Below are 14,714 nucleotides of genomic sequence, written 5' to 3'. Positions count from 1 at the left end.
GTTGATTAGCTTCAGGTGGCCCTGGATCAACTTGTTAATGCACAAAGTCCAATCTCCCTGCACATATGAAGGGGAGAAAAGTCCTTTTGGGGAATCCTTCTAAGAACTCAACATCATATAAATACAGAACATTTTCACAAATATCAGAAGTTTCACATATTTCACAAATATCACAACTTGCCATTGTGTTAGGTTAAAATCCCATTTGAAAAAGCATATTCTCTTAGGGCCTGACTGATAATAATTATGCCCATTTATTAAAGGAAAAAATGCTCCTTTGAAAATCAAGTGCATATATTATCTTCTGTATTTCAGGAGTTTTCATTATCCCTGGTTTTAATATCCTAGAAAAATGTGCTTTAAACTTTGGCAGTGTTCGTGAGGAAAAGATCATCAGTTGCTCCTCGGTATTTGCAACAGGGTTTCTGCCTTTGAGAGACTCCATATACAGAGAGAAAAATCTAGAGCCGTTTTATTTCTACTGGTGGTTCATTTTCAAAAAGCAAACAATGGCAATGACCATAATAAGACTTCTCATCAAAAAGGATTCCAGGGGCCCCGGGGTGGCTCAGTAGGTTAAGTATCTGCCTTAGGCTCAGGTCATGATCCCAGGGTGCTAGGATCAAGTCCCATATTGGGGCTCCCTACTCCGTGGGGAGCCTGCTTCTCCCTCTCTCTCTGCTCCCTGCTCCTCCTCTCTCTTTCTCTTTCTCTTTCCAAAAGACCTCTTTTGCAGAGGATTTTTGATTTGTGCTTGCTTTTTAACTTTTTGTTTTGAAAATATCCTATATCTTCTTAAGTACATAAAAATCATTAATTGCCATGGTCAGCCATGCCTTTGGTCAGCCAGCCTTAGGCATTAAGTTATGGCCAATCGTGTTTTATCTGTACTTCTGTTCACTTTTAATACTCTTACCTTAATTTGTATTCGAGGCAAGTCCCAGTCATCATTTCATCTGTAAATATTTTTGTAAACCTCTCTAAAAAATAGTTTTGAAAATGTAGCCATACTTAATAAATTAATAATTCATTGATCTAATCAAATGCCTTCAGTGATTATTTATCTGAATTTTTTTCGCTTTAATTTTTTTCTTTTTCACAAGGAAAAACTTACATATAGTGAAGAATGTATATGTGGGTAAACACCGCATATAACTACTTAAGCCCAGATAAAGTTATAGGATATTTCCAGCATTCCAGCATCTTCCCTTGAGCTCCTCCTCAGTGAGTAATTCCGCCCTCTGATGACAGAGGGCGGAACAGTAGTTTTGAACTTCATATCAATGGAATCCTATAATCTTGTGTCTGGCTTTTTTCACTCAAGATTATCTATGAAATTGATTCATGTTATTATATTTAGCAGGAGTTTGTTAGCTGGGAACTATTCTGTTTCATTGAATGAATATACTACAATTATTTGTTCCACTTTGAGGCTACTGTGAATAGTACTATTACCATGCCATACATACCTTTTTTTTTTTTTTTTTTAAAGATTTTATTTATTCATCTGACAGAGATCACAAGTAGGCAGAGAGGCAGTCAGAGAGAGAGAGAGGAGGAAGCAGGCTCCCTGCTGAGCAGAGAGCCTGATGCGGGACTCGATCCCAGGACCCTGGGATCATGACCTGAGCTGAAGGCAGCGGCTTAACCCACTGAGCCACCCAGGCGCCCCCCCCCTTTTTAAAAAATTTCTATTGTTTTTTTTAAAAATCACTTTTATTTATTTATATTTATTTATTTATTTATTTATTATAAACATATATTTTTATCCCCAGTGGTACAGGTCTGTGAATCCCCCGGTTTACACACTTAACAGCACTCACCAAAGCACATAGCCTCCCCAATGTCCATAACCCCACCCCCCTTTTCCCAACCCCCTCTCCCCCCAGCAACCCTCAGTTTGTTCTGTGAAATTAAGAGTCACTTTTGGTTTGTCTCCCTCCCAATCCCATCTTGTTTCATTTATTCTTCTCTTACCCCATTAAGCCCCCATGTTGCATCACCACTTCCTCATATCAGGGAGATCATATGATAGTTGTCTTTCTTCGCTTGACTTATTTCACTAAGCATGATACGCTCTAGTTCCATCTACGTTGTCGCAAAAGGCAAGATTTCATTTCTTTTGATGGCTGCATAGTATTCCATTGTGTATATATACCACATCTTCTTAATCCATTCATCTGTTGATGGACATCTAGGTTCTTTCCATAGTTTGGCTATTGTGGACATTGCTGCTATAAACATTCGGGTACCATGCCATACATATCTTTTGCGGGCATAGTAATAATTCAATTCTGGGGGGTGTGTGTGTGTGTACACACGTACATACATGTGTACATATATGTATTTACATGTACACATATATACATGTGTGTATGTGTATATATACATATGTATATGATACATATATCGAGCAGCGAAGTTACTAGATCACAGGTCGGCATGTGTTTTAGCTTTAGTAGATACTGCTAAACAGTGTATGAGAGTTCCAGTTGCTCCACATTCTCATTAACACTTGGTAGTGTTAGTCCTTGCAAGTATGGCCAGTCTGATGAGAGCATGGTAGAATCTCATTGTGATTTTAATTTGTATTTCCCTGATAACCAGTGCTCTTCGGCACTTTCTAATATGCTTATTGACTTTAAGATATCCTCTTTTGTGAAGGGCCTAGTAAAGACTTTTGCTGTTTTTAGTGGTGGTGTGGTTTTTTACTGATTCGTGGGAATTCTTTATATATTCTGAGGATGAGCTTTTTGTTGGATAAATATATTTAACTGTCTTCTCCTACTCTGTGACTTGTCTTTTTTAATCTCTGAGTGAATGCAATTCTTAATTTTAATTAAGTTTTGATATTAGGTCTTCAGCTTTATCATTATTCTTCAAATTTGGTTTGGCCATTGCAGATTTTTAGATTCAACTTTTTAATACACACAGCAGGTACAAGACACATGTACACAGCATAAACACACACCAGGGATTTTGCTTTAGCTTGCATTGAAGTTATAGTTCAGTTTAAGAGAAATTAACATTGTAGCAATGTTGAATTCCAACCCATATGAACTGTATATCTCTGTATTGAGATTAGTGGTTCTCAGGCAGGGTCGATTTGCTCCCAGAGGACGTTTGGCAAAGTCTGGAGACATTCTTGTTGTCACATTTATGGTGGAAGAGTGGCTGTGTGTTACTGGCATCTTGTAGACCAAGAATAGGGATCCCGCCCAACATCCTACAACTCCTAGGACAGCCCCCACAAGAAAAAATTACCTGACCCAAAATGTTAAAAAACCCTAATTAGGGCGCCTGGGTGGCTCAGTGGGTTAAGTCTCTGTCTTTGGCGAAGGTTGTGATCCCAGGGTCCTGGGATTGAGCCCCGCATCGCATCGGGTTCTCTGCTCAGCAGGGAGCCTGCTCCCTTGCGCTCCCCCCCCCCCCCCGCCTCTCTGCCTACCTGTGACCTCTCTCTGTCAAATAAATAAATCAAATCTTAAAAAAAGATTTACCAAAAAAAAAAGAACCCCCCCCCCCAAAAAAAAAAAAAAACAACAACAACACTGGTTTAGGTCTTTATTATTATTATTTATTATTTATTTTTTTTTAGTAATGTTTTGAGTTTTCATTGTGGCAGTACTATACATCTCTGTTAGTTTTATCCTTAGATTCTTAGTGACTTGATGCTATTTTGATTTTTGTTTCCTATTCGAATTGGGGTGTGTGTGTGTGTGTGTGTTTATTTGATGTGTCTCTGTCTTTAATTGTGGTATTCTATACCTTTTATTTTGGAGAGTCCCTTTCCATTTCTTCCCTCTCCTTATGTACTTTTTTATTGTCATTGAGGAAACTAGGATTTTTGTCCTGTAGAGTTTTCCACAGCTTGGCTATTGCTGATCCTATCAGCGTGGTGCTGTTTAATATGTTCCCTTGTCTCTACAGTCATTGCCCAGGTCCATTACTTCATTAGGAGCTGCAAAATGAAACACTGATTCTATCTTTTGCTTTTCATTTATTACCCAGGATATTTTTGTAAAAAGACTGCCCTCCCACCCAGCTAATTCATTAGTCTGAGTCCCTAGAGAAAAAACAGGGTACATGCTTGTTTGTTCTCTTATTTTTTTAAAAAAGATTTTATTTATTTAATTTGACAGAGAGAGATCACAAGTAGGCAGAACAGCAGGCAGAGAGGGAGGGAGAAGCAGGCTCCTGGCTGAGCAGACAGGCCGACATGGGGCTTGATCCCAGGATCCAGAGATCATGACCTGAGCCGAAGGCAGAGGCTTAACCCACGGAGCCACCCAGGAGCCCCTGTTCTCTTCTTTTAAATCCCTTTCCAAAACAATGAGTTCGTTCCTTAGGATCTTCCATAAACAACCAGAGGGGTTTTGTTGTTTTGTTTTTCATTAAAAGTACCATTATGGACTTACCGTTTATTCATATTTGATGTTTCAATCCATTGCTGTTTTTACCTTCATTAGGAATTAAATTGTCCCATGTTTGCATAGTGGGAACCTCTTCAAGATGCTTATATAGCTTTTAAGTTTCCTTGCTTTCTGCTATAATAAGCTATTCCAGGCTCTTCCTGAACATTTCTTATCCCTGCCCTGGAATCAGTCATTTCTTCAAGGAGCCACGGGCTCTTTTTCTGAATGTATTTAGAGAAGGTACTAAGCATTCTCAGTGCTACTGGTGGTGTTATTTCTAGGCTTCTTCAGTAGACAGGAAATAAGTATTTTTTAAAGATGAGTTCCTAGCCTAGGCTATAAGATTTTTAATTAACTTCATTCTTTTTCCTGTGCACAAAGCCCTGAGTCCCAACAAACACTGACATACCTCCATGTTACTTTATCACAAACTACAGCCCCAGCAGCCTTAGAAGGACAATACCAAGTTGACTGGTGAGGATATGATTATTGAAAACAATTTTTTTTTTTTTTGCCATCTTCTGAGGTCTGTTTTTAAGGGTATTTCATAATAAAAATGCACTGTTAGTCTATTGTGTTCTAACATCACTTGGAATAATTCTGTGTGGTTATTTTACCAACTGAATTTGCATTAATTTTACTTTTTAGGGGTTGTGTTATTAAAATGATATGCAATATTTACATGGTTTCAGTGTTTAATCTATAGAGAAGCCTTGTTTCTGTCCTTGTTTCTTCTTTCCTATTCCTTTTCTCACCTTGTGGGTATCCATTTTTTTAAAATTATAGGTTATTCCACCATTGTTTTTCAATATTAGCAAATATGTATATGTTTTTATACTTATATCCTCCCTTCTTTTAAATAAGGGGGTTTTTTACCAGGTGGTCTATTTCACTTGTCCTCACCTCTGTTCTTGTAGATTTCCTGGTATTTAGGAAGGTTTGTGTTCTGGTTCTAATGCTTACCTTTATACTCAGTCTTTACATAATATCCTCACTCCCTTCCAGTTTGGGTCGTTGGTAATTGGTTCCCAGTGTGAGCATATTGTGATGAGCGAGGAGCCTCTTCCTTCTGCTTCCTTAGCTCTAGTTTTAAAGTAATGAGACTTGTACTCTTAGGGAACATTTCCAAATCCCCCAAGTGAGTGAGTTTTATGTAGAAACACATCTCTGGGCCAAAGTGACCAAGATGAGGTAAATTGATGGAGCTTGAGAAAAGTCAAGTGAACCTTGTTAAAGTCCTAAAACGACAGGTCTTGTGCAGCCTGGGGGGTGGGGGGGGGGTTGTGCGTGTTTAGTGGTCTGCTTATTGCGCTGGGTACAAGGTCTGATGTCCTAGATGCTGCGAGGTTTGTGGAAACTTTGCATCAGGGAGGAAAGAGCATTCCCATGGGGCTGGCTTTCCCCCTGCAATGGTATGTGAAGTACGGAGGACCAGGCTAGTGTACCATGAATAATTAATAGCCTTGGCTCTCAGAAACCTAATTTTAGTCCAGAGCAAGGAACTTTCATCTTTCGGGCGTCAAGGTGGCTAACGTGTTGGCAAGGAAAGGGGAGGCACTGGAGCCTATGATTAGACGTGTTTGTTCCTGAAAGGCAGGGGTCTCTGCCTTCCATTCCTTCACTGGTTCGTACTTGTTGGAAGCCTGTTGTGTGTAAGGCTTGATAAGGGTTAAGAGGCAGAAAATAATGTTTTAGAGGGGACGCTCATAAGCAAACCAAAATAGGTTGGGAGCCTGTAATGGTATGTCCACGCAGAGCCACGGGCTGGGAGAATTGCCATCTGCTCTGCCTCGTGGTAGAGCAGTGGCAGGTGTGGCTCCGGACTCCAGATGTGCTGCTCGAGCTAGGTTTAGGGATGTGAAGGCTGGTGGGGGATTCTTCACGAATGAGTTGACCTTCCTACAATTTTTCTTGTTGGTTTAGGATCCTCTTAGGTGGGGGTAAACAAATTGTTGTTCATTGTAGAATTTGAGTGAGTACTAAATAGATGGGGGGAAATGTAGCAGAACCTAGATATTCCAAATAAATCGGGTTCCTTGCTGCCCTTCCTCTTTCTCCTACCTTCCTCCCTCTCCTTGCTTCCTCCACTCACTCCCCGCAGAAGAGGAAAATAGGTATACATACTGTTTGACTCAGTAAAGCTATCTCTAGCAATCTATCCCAAGAATATATTGGACTTGCCTGAAAATACATAGGTACAAGACGTTCATCTGATACACGCATTGGCTATACGCGTGTACGTATACACACGCACACACACACACACACACACACACACACCGATGCTCATGCTCCCCACCCCCCACCCCCAAACACACATTCTCTTTGGACACAAACTAAATTTCCTGTAGGGGATTAACTAAATGCATTGTTCTCTCCTTTTTTTAGAATGACCATATGTTATCTTACATAATTAAAAAAATCAGCAAAGTTATTTTACTTCAAGAAGGCAGTTACCACTTGTTTTCTCTTCTGGTGAAATGTACAGACATTTGGATTTTGCACTGGTTGTGATTTGAAGTGGAAAGTTTATACTCCTTTATTCGTTGAATTAGTATTAGTTTGATTTAGTTTCTCTTTGGCTTACATATGTAATTGTATGACTATTACAGTGGTGGAGTGTCTGACTCAAAGGAGGCGTTCTTCTTTTTTTCTTTTCTTTTTCTTTTTTTGGTGGGCAGCAAAGCAAGGTTTATTGAGTGGTAACAGAGTGATAATACAAAGCTCCTGAGGAGGGAGAGGACCCAAGAGTGTTACCCTAGGGAGGCATTCTTAAAGTTCTGATGGAATGAGTGAACTTTCAAGGTTGGCTCCATGGTTTAAACAACAACAACAACAACAACAAAAAACCTTTGATCTACTTTAAAAATGATATTTTATGTGTGTAAAGTTTCAAACATGTTTTGCATTTTTTAAAAAGATTTTATTCATTTATTTGACAGATCACAAGTAGGCAGAGAGGCAGGCGGAGAGAGAGGAGGAAGCAGGCTCCCTGCTGAGCAGGGAGCCCTATGCGGGGCTTGATCCCAGAACCCTGGGATCATGACCTCAGCTGAAGGCAGAGGCTTTAACCCAGTGAGCCACCCAGGTGCCCCATGTTTTGCATTTTTTAAAATGAATATCGATCATCTTCGTTGGCCACATGTTTGCAGATGTCAGGTTGGTTTACTAAAGCAGTCTCTGTTATAATTTGATTTTCTTGTTTGCCTTGCTTTGAAGAATCAGGCAGTTCTATTTTAGCAGACAGATCCGTGAACCTCCTTGCCTCCAACTTTTTCTTAGGATAATTTTTTTTTTTTTTTTTTTTAAATTGAGGCAAGTCGGGTGAGAAGAGGGTAGGGGCAGAGGGGGAGGGAGAGAGCCTCAAGCAGGTTCCACTCCCAGCGTGGAGCCTGGCATGGGATTTGATCTCACAACCCTGAGATCGTGACCTGAACTGAAATCAGTAGTCAGGCACTTAACTGACTGAGCCACCCAGGAGCCCCTTTCTTAGGATAATTGAATCAGCTTTAAGACTTTGCTTATCCGTCCAATTATTAGGAATATATAGTAATCCTAATATATCAAATATTTATTTTAGTATACATTAAAAATAATTTTATTTTGTTTTCTTAACAGAAATCATAGCCCGTTAATGAGTTTTGGAGCCAGCTTCGTCAGTTTTTTGGTAAGTTGGTATGGGAAGAGCTATTGGCATGAAGGAAACAAGTATATAAAGTATGTCTTAAAGTTACTAGCTGTATAGATAACAGATCTTTTATTTTTTTAAATTTTTTAAAGATTTATTTAATTTATTTTAGAGAGCAGGCATATGCACAGGGTAGGGGGTGCAGGGCAGAGGGAGAGGGGGAGAGAGAATCTCAGGCAGACCCCACTGAATGCAGAGCCTGATAAGGGGCTCAATTTCATGACCCTGAGATCATGACCTGTGTCGAAATCCAGAGTCAGATGCTTAACTGTGACTGAGCCATCTAGGTGCCCCTATAGATACAGATCTTTTTAGCATTTAAAAGTCTGATAAAGTTTTGCCTATTAGCCAGCATCTATGAGATATTCTCTTTCCCTTTATTTAAAAAATTAAATGCTTATACCTTCCAGAGTATTCTGTTTTTCCCAATAAAATTTTTTTTTTCAAATAAAAATCAAATTGCAAAGATCCTTCCAAAAAATTGCATTAGGGATTAAAAAACAAAAAAGGTCAGACTTTGGATACTAAAGGCTTGCTTTAAAATTACATTGAATAAATGTGGACTGGGAAGCAAGTTAAATTAGCAGAGTTGAACCTTATTAGTTACTATTACATTTTTAAATATTAGTATTTAGGAATTGAAGGAATAGGTTGCAGTTAGGTGTTTGAAGAAAATTTGGCAATGTAGAAAGTTGGGTGCTTTTTTCCCAGAAATATGTATACTATAACACAAACCACTTTCAAATACATAATTTAAAAAGAAACTATTGGGGGTGCCTGGGTGGCTCAGTGGAGTAAGCCGCTGCCTTTGGCTCAGGTCATGATCTCAGGGTCCTGGAATCGAGCCCCGCATCAGGCTCTCTGCTCAACAGGGCACCTGCTTCTCCCTTCTCTCTCTCTGCCTGACTCTCTGCCTGCTTGTGATCTCTCTCTCTCTCTCTCTCTCTCTGTGTCAAATAAATAAATAAATAAATAAAATCTTAAACAACAAAAAAAGAAACTATCATAGAATGGTATAATAGCAAATGTGTATGTGTGTAACATATTTATAATCAGTATGTGTAGAAACCGAGTAAAGTAAAATAGAGAAAGCATTAAAATAATTTCAGATCTAGGAAGATCTCTGCAGACTGGTGTGTCCTGTGCCTGTTCTCGGTGCCCTACTGCAGGCATCAGGCCAGTTTCTGGTGACATGGGTTTTCATTCAGGCTGTTTATTTCCTCCTCTTGCCAGGGAATACAACACACATTTTTAAGGCGCATTTACAATAAAACATAGCATCCGACTTTAAGGACAGTGGTACCCTGGGAATCACATGAGGACCCACCTCACTACAAAGGCAGGGAGGGAGATGCAGCCAAAGGCTTGGCTGGGAGGAGGAAGGTGGGGAAGAGAGGTTGTAGCAGGTCTGCGGTCTGATTGGAAAGAAAGTGTGGCAGGGGGCTTGGGCAAAGGTGGCTGTGGTCTGGTTTCGCTATAAGGGGATAGTATACTGGAGTCCTACCAAGGAGGCCTAGAACGCCAAGGGGGGGAGAGGGCTCGCTGAATGGGTAGGGCACAGTAGAGTGCTAGCTACCATGAGCTCATTAGGTCCTTCCAAGAACCAAGTGTCTGGTCTCTGCCCCTACAGCTCATTCATAACCTCAGAAACCTCTGTGTCACTGGTGAAAGGAGCAGGTTTTCAGCAGAGAAGGGATTGTCTCTACCCAGTCAGATGTGGCCTGGAAAAACCCACCAGTGGGATTTTTCACTATGGACAGTATAATATGAGTTCCAAGTAAAGGAAGTAAAGGAACCCATTTGGATTGCTGTCCCTGAAAAGACTGACACTTTTTAAGGCAAACCTAGTCGCTGATATTTCATTAGCATGTCTTGACAGGGTAATGTGTGGGGTCTATGTGTGGGGAGAATGAACTTTTCAGTGAGACATCAATAAAAACTGAACGAAGTGGACTGATCAGAAATTACACAGGGCTTTGGTTACTGTGTTCAGTAACAACGAAAAAGATCCTAGAACGGTAACTGTGAGAATGTTTACTACCATATATTTTTTCATGTAGGTGTGATAGAGGTATATTATTTCATATTGAGATTATAGTTCTTGGAAATGATTGGGGTAGGCTGTAACATCCTAATTCTTTTATTTGCAACAAATATAATTTGAATTTTGGGGGGTGGTCCTCGTTTGGGATTTTGTTGTATTAAATCGCCTCAATTTCCAGAGAATGACTCATTCATTCATTCTTTCCTTATTTCTTTCTTGGAAGAACGCCATGATGACATTTGAGGAGGAAAAAATGCAGTTGGCGTGTGATGACTTAAAGACAACAGAGAAGCTCTGTGAAAGCGAGGAGGCTGGAGTAATTGAAACCATCAAGAATAAAATTAAGAAAAATGTAAGTTCTGTCCTTAGGCTGTGAACGGGGTGCCGCTGACGTCCGGCATTGCTCCTTTACTTGGTTTCTGAAATTTCGGATATGACTGAAAGCACTACGTGCTTCTTACAGCTTTTGATTATGTAAAATATATGTTTTTTGAACAATAGGACCCACCTCCACCTGCCGTGTCAGTCTTTAAAGCCATTCAGTGCATTAATTCTTTTGCTATTTTAAGATTATCTTCTTCCATAATGGGCCACATGCTAAGAGCGTTTGTAGTAAGGCTTTCGTGCGAATGTATAATTCAAGTATGTTGCATTTTGGCATTATTGAAAAATTCAGCTATTTACCTAATTTTTCCCCTAATAACAGCAACAACACTGTAATTCACTTTTTCTGATTTCGCTTTCACCTTTCAGTGCAGCAGTCTAGTCTTTGGGGAGGCATCCTCTTTACCCTCTGGTGTTTCTGGAGGGCCCAGGGGTCTCCCCTGTGTTACCTGTTGAACTGACAAACCCGTCTTTGGGTTATAGTCCTCCAAAGCTGCCCATCTTCGTTCATGTCCAGGTTGCTTCACCTCTGCTCTTAGGGATGGGGTCCACCACGAGGAAGCCTCTGACAGGCGAGAGTACCATCTCCTGACGCCGCAGAAGGACCAGAGCTTTCCTTGCTGGCTCCTTGTGCAAACCCCGCATCTGATCAGTGACCGAGTCCTGTCGCTCTCTTTCTAAAGTGCCTCTGGAGTTCATCCACGTCTCTCTCCACCCCTGCCATGTCCTTAGGTCAGCCACCATCCCCATTTGCCGGCAACAAACCTCACTGGCCTCAAATTCATTCCCCGTAATACAGTCTCTAAAATGTAAATAGTTGCTGGCTTTGTTTTCGGTGTCCTTACCCCATTCCATTGCTCCTTGCCAAACTCCTTACTGTGACTGACGTGGCACTTCCTTTCCCTCTTCCTAGACTATTCTCCTCCCTCTGGACCTGGTTCCTCCTCCTTGAGTTCTTCCTAGATCATTTTCTCTAAGGACTCTTGCCCGATCCCCGGAGCCATGTTGAGCAGGTTTCCTGCTTGTCCCTGTAGTACTCAGTACTCGACCCTTCCGAGCACTTACTACATTACATGGTAACGAGGTCAGCGTCCCCTCATTAGACTCTAAGTTATTTATATGTGTGTCTTCTGATTCTAATTCCATGTCTAACCACGTATGTTAGGGATTAACATTGATAATGGGTCTTTGCAGTTGAAAAAAGCATTTTCACATGCAATACCTCATTAGCCCTTCCACCAACCCCACACAGTAGATGTTACTACAAAGAACAGGGAGCATCAATAGACTGACATTTGCCTAAGCAAAGTAATGAGTTCTAGGACTATACTTGCAACAATAGTGACCAGAATAGATTATGCTAATGTAGAAAGAAGGAAAACAGTTCATTCTTTTGTGTCTACTATATATGCTATTGTCGTATTTGTAAAGATCCTAGCATTTCTTCTACTACTGTGAAAGCCGATGAAAAGTATTTGGTGTATCTTGTTCAGGTTCACTTTGCATTGAGAATGCAGTATTCTATTTGGGGATAAGTTTTTTTCACTTACCAACATTTTTCACTTACCAACAAAGGACCAACATTTTATAAAAAGTCTGGGTTTTTTTTTTTTGTTTTATGTTTTGCTTCTTTCATAGAGGTAGTCATCTTAGAGGTATAGCCTAAATTCTGAGTTCAGTTTGTGGTTCATTCAAACCTATTTTCTCCTTAACTAAAATGTAATCAGATTTCGACCCTCATATCTCAGTTGTGTGCACTGAAGTTAAGACCTGCCCTGTTCGTCCTACATGAATGAAGGTAGATGGCTGCAGAGTGGCTTTTTGAGGTATCTGTTTTGGGGAATATGTTTTCTACCTTTAGTGGTTTTTATTTTGGATAAGTAAGAACTCGTTTCAAAGAAGGCAAACATCTGAACTTTTGTGTTGACTTTCCTGGCGTCCACCAACTTAATTGTTCTTGCTTAGAATATTTGTCTTTGAGTTCCAGTATTTTTTGTTTTTGTTACAATGTTCTTCATCGTATGGTTAAGGAAACAGAGCCAGATCTCATGGGAATATGGTATAAATCTGGTCTTGGCTTTCCATGCCCTGCTTCACAGTTCCTATGTGAAATTATTTTGCATAGTAAAGTAACTGGGATTTGGATGGAGTCCTGTTCTTGTGTGTGATTTGTCAGCATGTACTTTCTTTCCACCCAACAGGTTGACGTCCGAAAATCTGCCCCCACTATGGTTGATCGGCTTCAGAGGCAAATAATCATTGCCGACTGTCAGGTCTATCTGGCTGTGCTCTCGTTTGTGAAACAAGAATTGTCAGGTATGTCAAAGCATTATTAATTTTTTTTAACTATTTTTTTTAAGATTTTATTTGTTTGACAGAGACCACGAGAGAGGGAACACCAGCAGGGTGAGTGGGAGAGGGAGAAACAGGTCTCCCGCTGAACAGGGAGCCCAATGCGGAGCTGTAGCCCAGCACCTGGGATTGTGACCTGAGATGAAGGCAGATGCGTTATGACTGAGCCACCCAGGCATCCCCAAAGCATTATTTTGAATCACTTTCAAAATTCAGTGGACACAAGAAGTAATCCTACCCCGTCCTCCCCCGCCCCATTATTACAGTGCCTTGTATTTTAGCCTTTGAAAATATGTGGCACATCTTTGGGGCATGATACTGAGTTTTACTTAGCAAATTTGAAATCACAAGTTCCTAATGTGTGTTTAGGGGAGTGGTTTTAGACTTGAATCCGTGTTTCATCCTCTTGTCTCAAGATAATTCTGTCATAGTTAGAGAAATTGCTGGTGCCAGATAGATAGATAGATCTTGCTTTTCCTTCATGAGAATCAAGTTGTGAATAATCTTTAAAGTGAAATATAACTGGTTTAAGTTAAAATTTTCAGGAAGTTGTTAATTGAGGGCCTGAGTGGGTACCAGGTATTTCCTAAAATACTTGAATGACCTACATTTGAACAACCTCGAGTAAGGGCTATAACGAATGTCTTAGTTTGTCCCAAGACCATTGTTTTCCAGGATTCTGTAGCTTTGATATCTTGAGAGCTGTAGACTCAAATTGAGTCTTTGACAGCTTCTGGAAGACTCTTAACACAGACACCAAGTCTTCAGCTTATGTGAGTATCGGTCTGATCCTGCCAGGAGAAATTTGCTGCTTTGGCAGATAGGATTTACTTGGAAAAAAATGAAAATTCCGAAAGGAAATAAGCTAAAACTCACAACCACAAAAGCATTTCCTTCCAAACCTTAAATGAAGCAGGGTCTGTTGCAGCTGAGTTGTAAAGTACACTATTCTCTTTCGACTGCCAGTCACCGATTTTTCCTCTCCCTTCTCCTGTCTCTTTCCTCCGGCTCATTCTTGAGGATGCTTTTTTTCTGTTTGGCTCAAGTCAGAAATGGAACTTAACTTTTATTTTGACCTCCAAGATTTGGACTAGCTAGAATTTATCCTTCTTTTAAAATATGTTGGCCTTTTGCTTTGGTTCTGCTGTTCTATGTTTTTCTCTCTAATCCTCCTCTTGGGACTTGCCTGATACTTACATGGTTGAAGGCTCATAGCTCATGTGAAATTTCTGGGATACATCAGTACAAAATCCCCCACTTGAAGCCCTCCATTCATATCTATATTAAAAGCAGCAGAGCTGTTCAACTTCTCAGGTCAAGATAGGAGCTCTGGCATTTTCTGTGATCTTGTACTTCCTTTTTCTGACACTCAAGAAGGACTTTTTAGAGGAGCTAATTTTAGCCATTAGGAGAAAATACCTATCTAGAGAGAAGGATAAATCCAGTGTAGTATAATGTTTGGGGTAAAGGGCATCTGGGAATTCTTTGTGTTAATCTTACAACTCTTTTGTTAGTCTGGAAGTGTATAAAATTTCCAAAAGTTAATATATCCCTTATTGGCTCATTCATGGGTCTGTTTGACAAATAATTAATGAATACATATAATATGCTGATAAACCCTGTGCTACGTGTGCCCTCATGAAACCGAGATATCGATTCATGCTGTTTATTTCTAAAGTCATTATCCTGGTTAAAAATTACTGAGCATTGTTACAGAAAACTTGGAAAATAGAGAAGGGTGAAAAAGAAAGCAAGTCATGTCTTACCACTTGGAGAAATCACTCTTTAATGTTCTGTGTTTCTCCATACTTCTTTTATAAAATGGAATCTA

The 14,714-nt window shown here is 40.1% G+C and overlaps 1 protein-coding gene across 2 annotated transcripts in view; it reads left to right on the top strand.

Moving 5' to 3' along the window:
- The window catches only part of TTC39C (tetratricopeptide repeat domain 39C), a 104,122-nt gene that overhangs the window by 37,357 nt on the left and 52,051 nt on the right, over positions 1 to 14,714 (top strand). For both annotated transcript variants that reach the window (XM_059140430.1, XM_059140431.1), the window contains exons 2-4: positions 8,034 to 8,082; positions 10,371 to 10,499; positions 12,733 to 12,847. In XM_059140430.1, the coding sequence (XP_058996413.1) occupies positions 8,034 to 8,082; positions 10,371 to 10,499; positions 12,733 to 12,847 (293 nt within the window). The remainder of the gene's footprint in view (positions 1 to 8,033; positions 8,083 to 10,370; positions 10,500 to 12,732; positions 12,848 to 14,714) is intronic.

The sequence above is a fragment of the Mustela lutreola genome, chromosome 11 (genome assembly GCF_030435805.1).
Source record: "Mustela lutreola isolate mMusLut2 chromosome 11, mMusLut2.pri, whole genome shotgun sequence".
In the NCBI taxonomy this organism is placed as follows: domain Eukaryota; kingdom Metazoa; phylum Chordata; class Mammalia; order Carnivora; family Mustelidae; genus Mustela; species Mustela lutreola.
The sequence above is the reverse complement of the archived record's forward strand: the minus strand, read 5'-3'. Positions and strand labels throughout refer to the sequence as shown.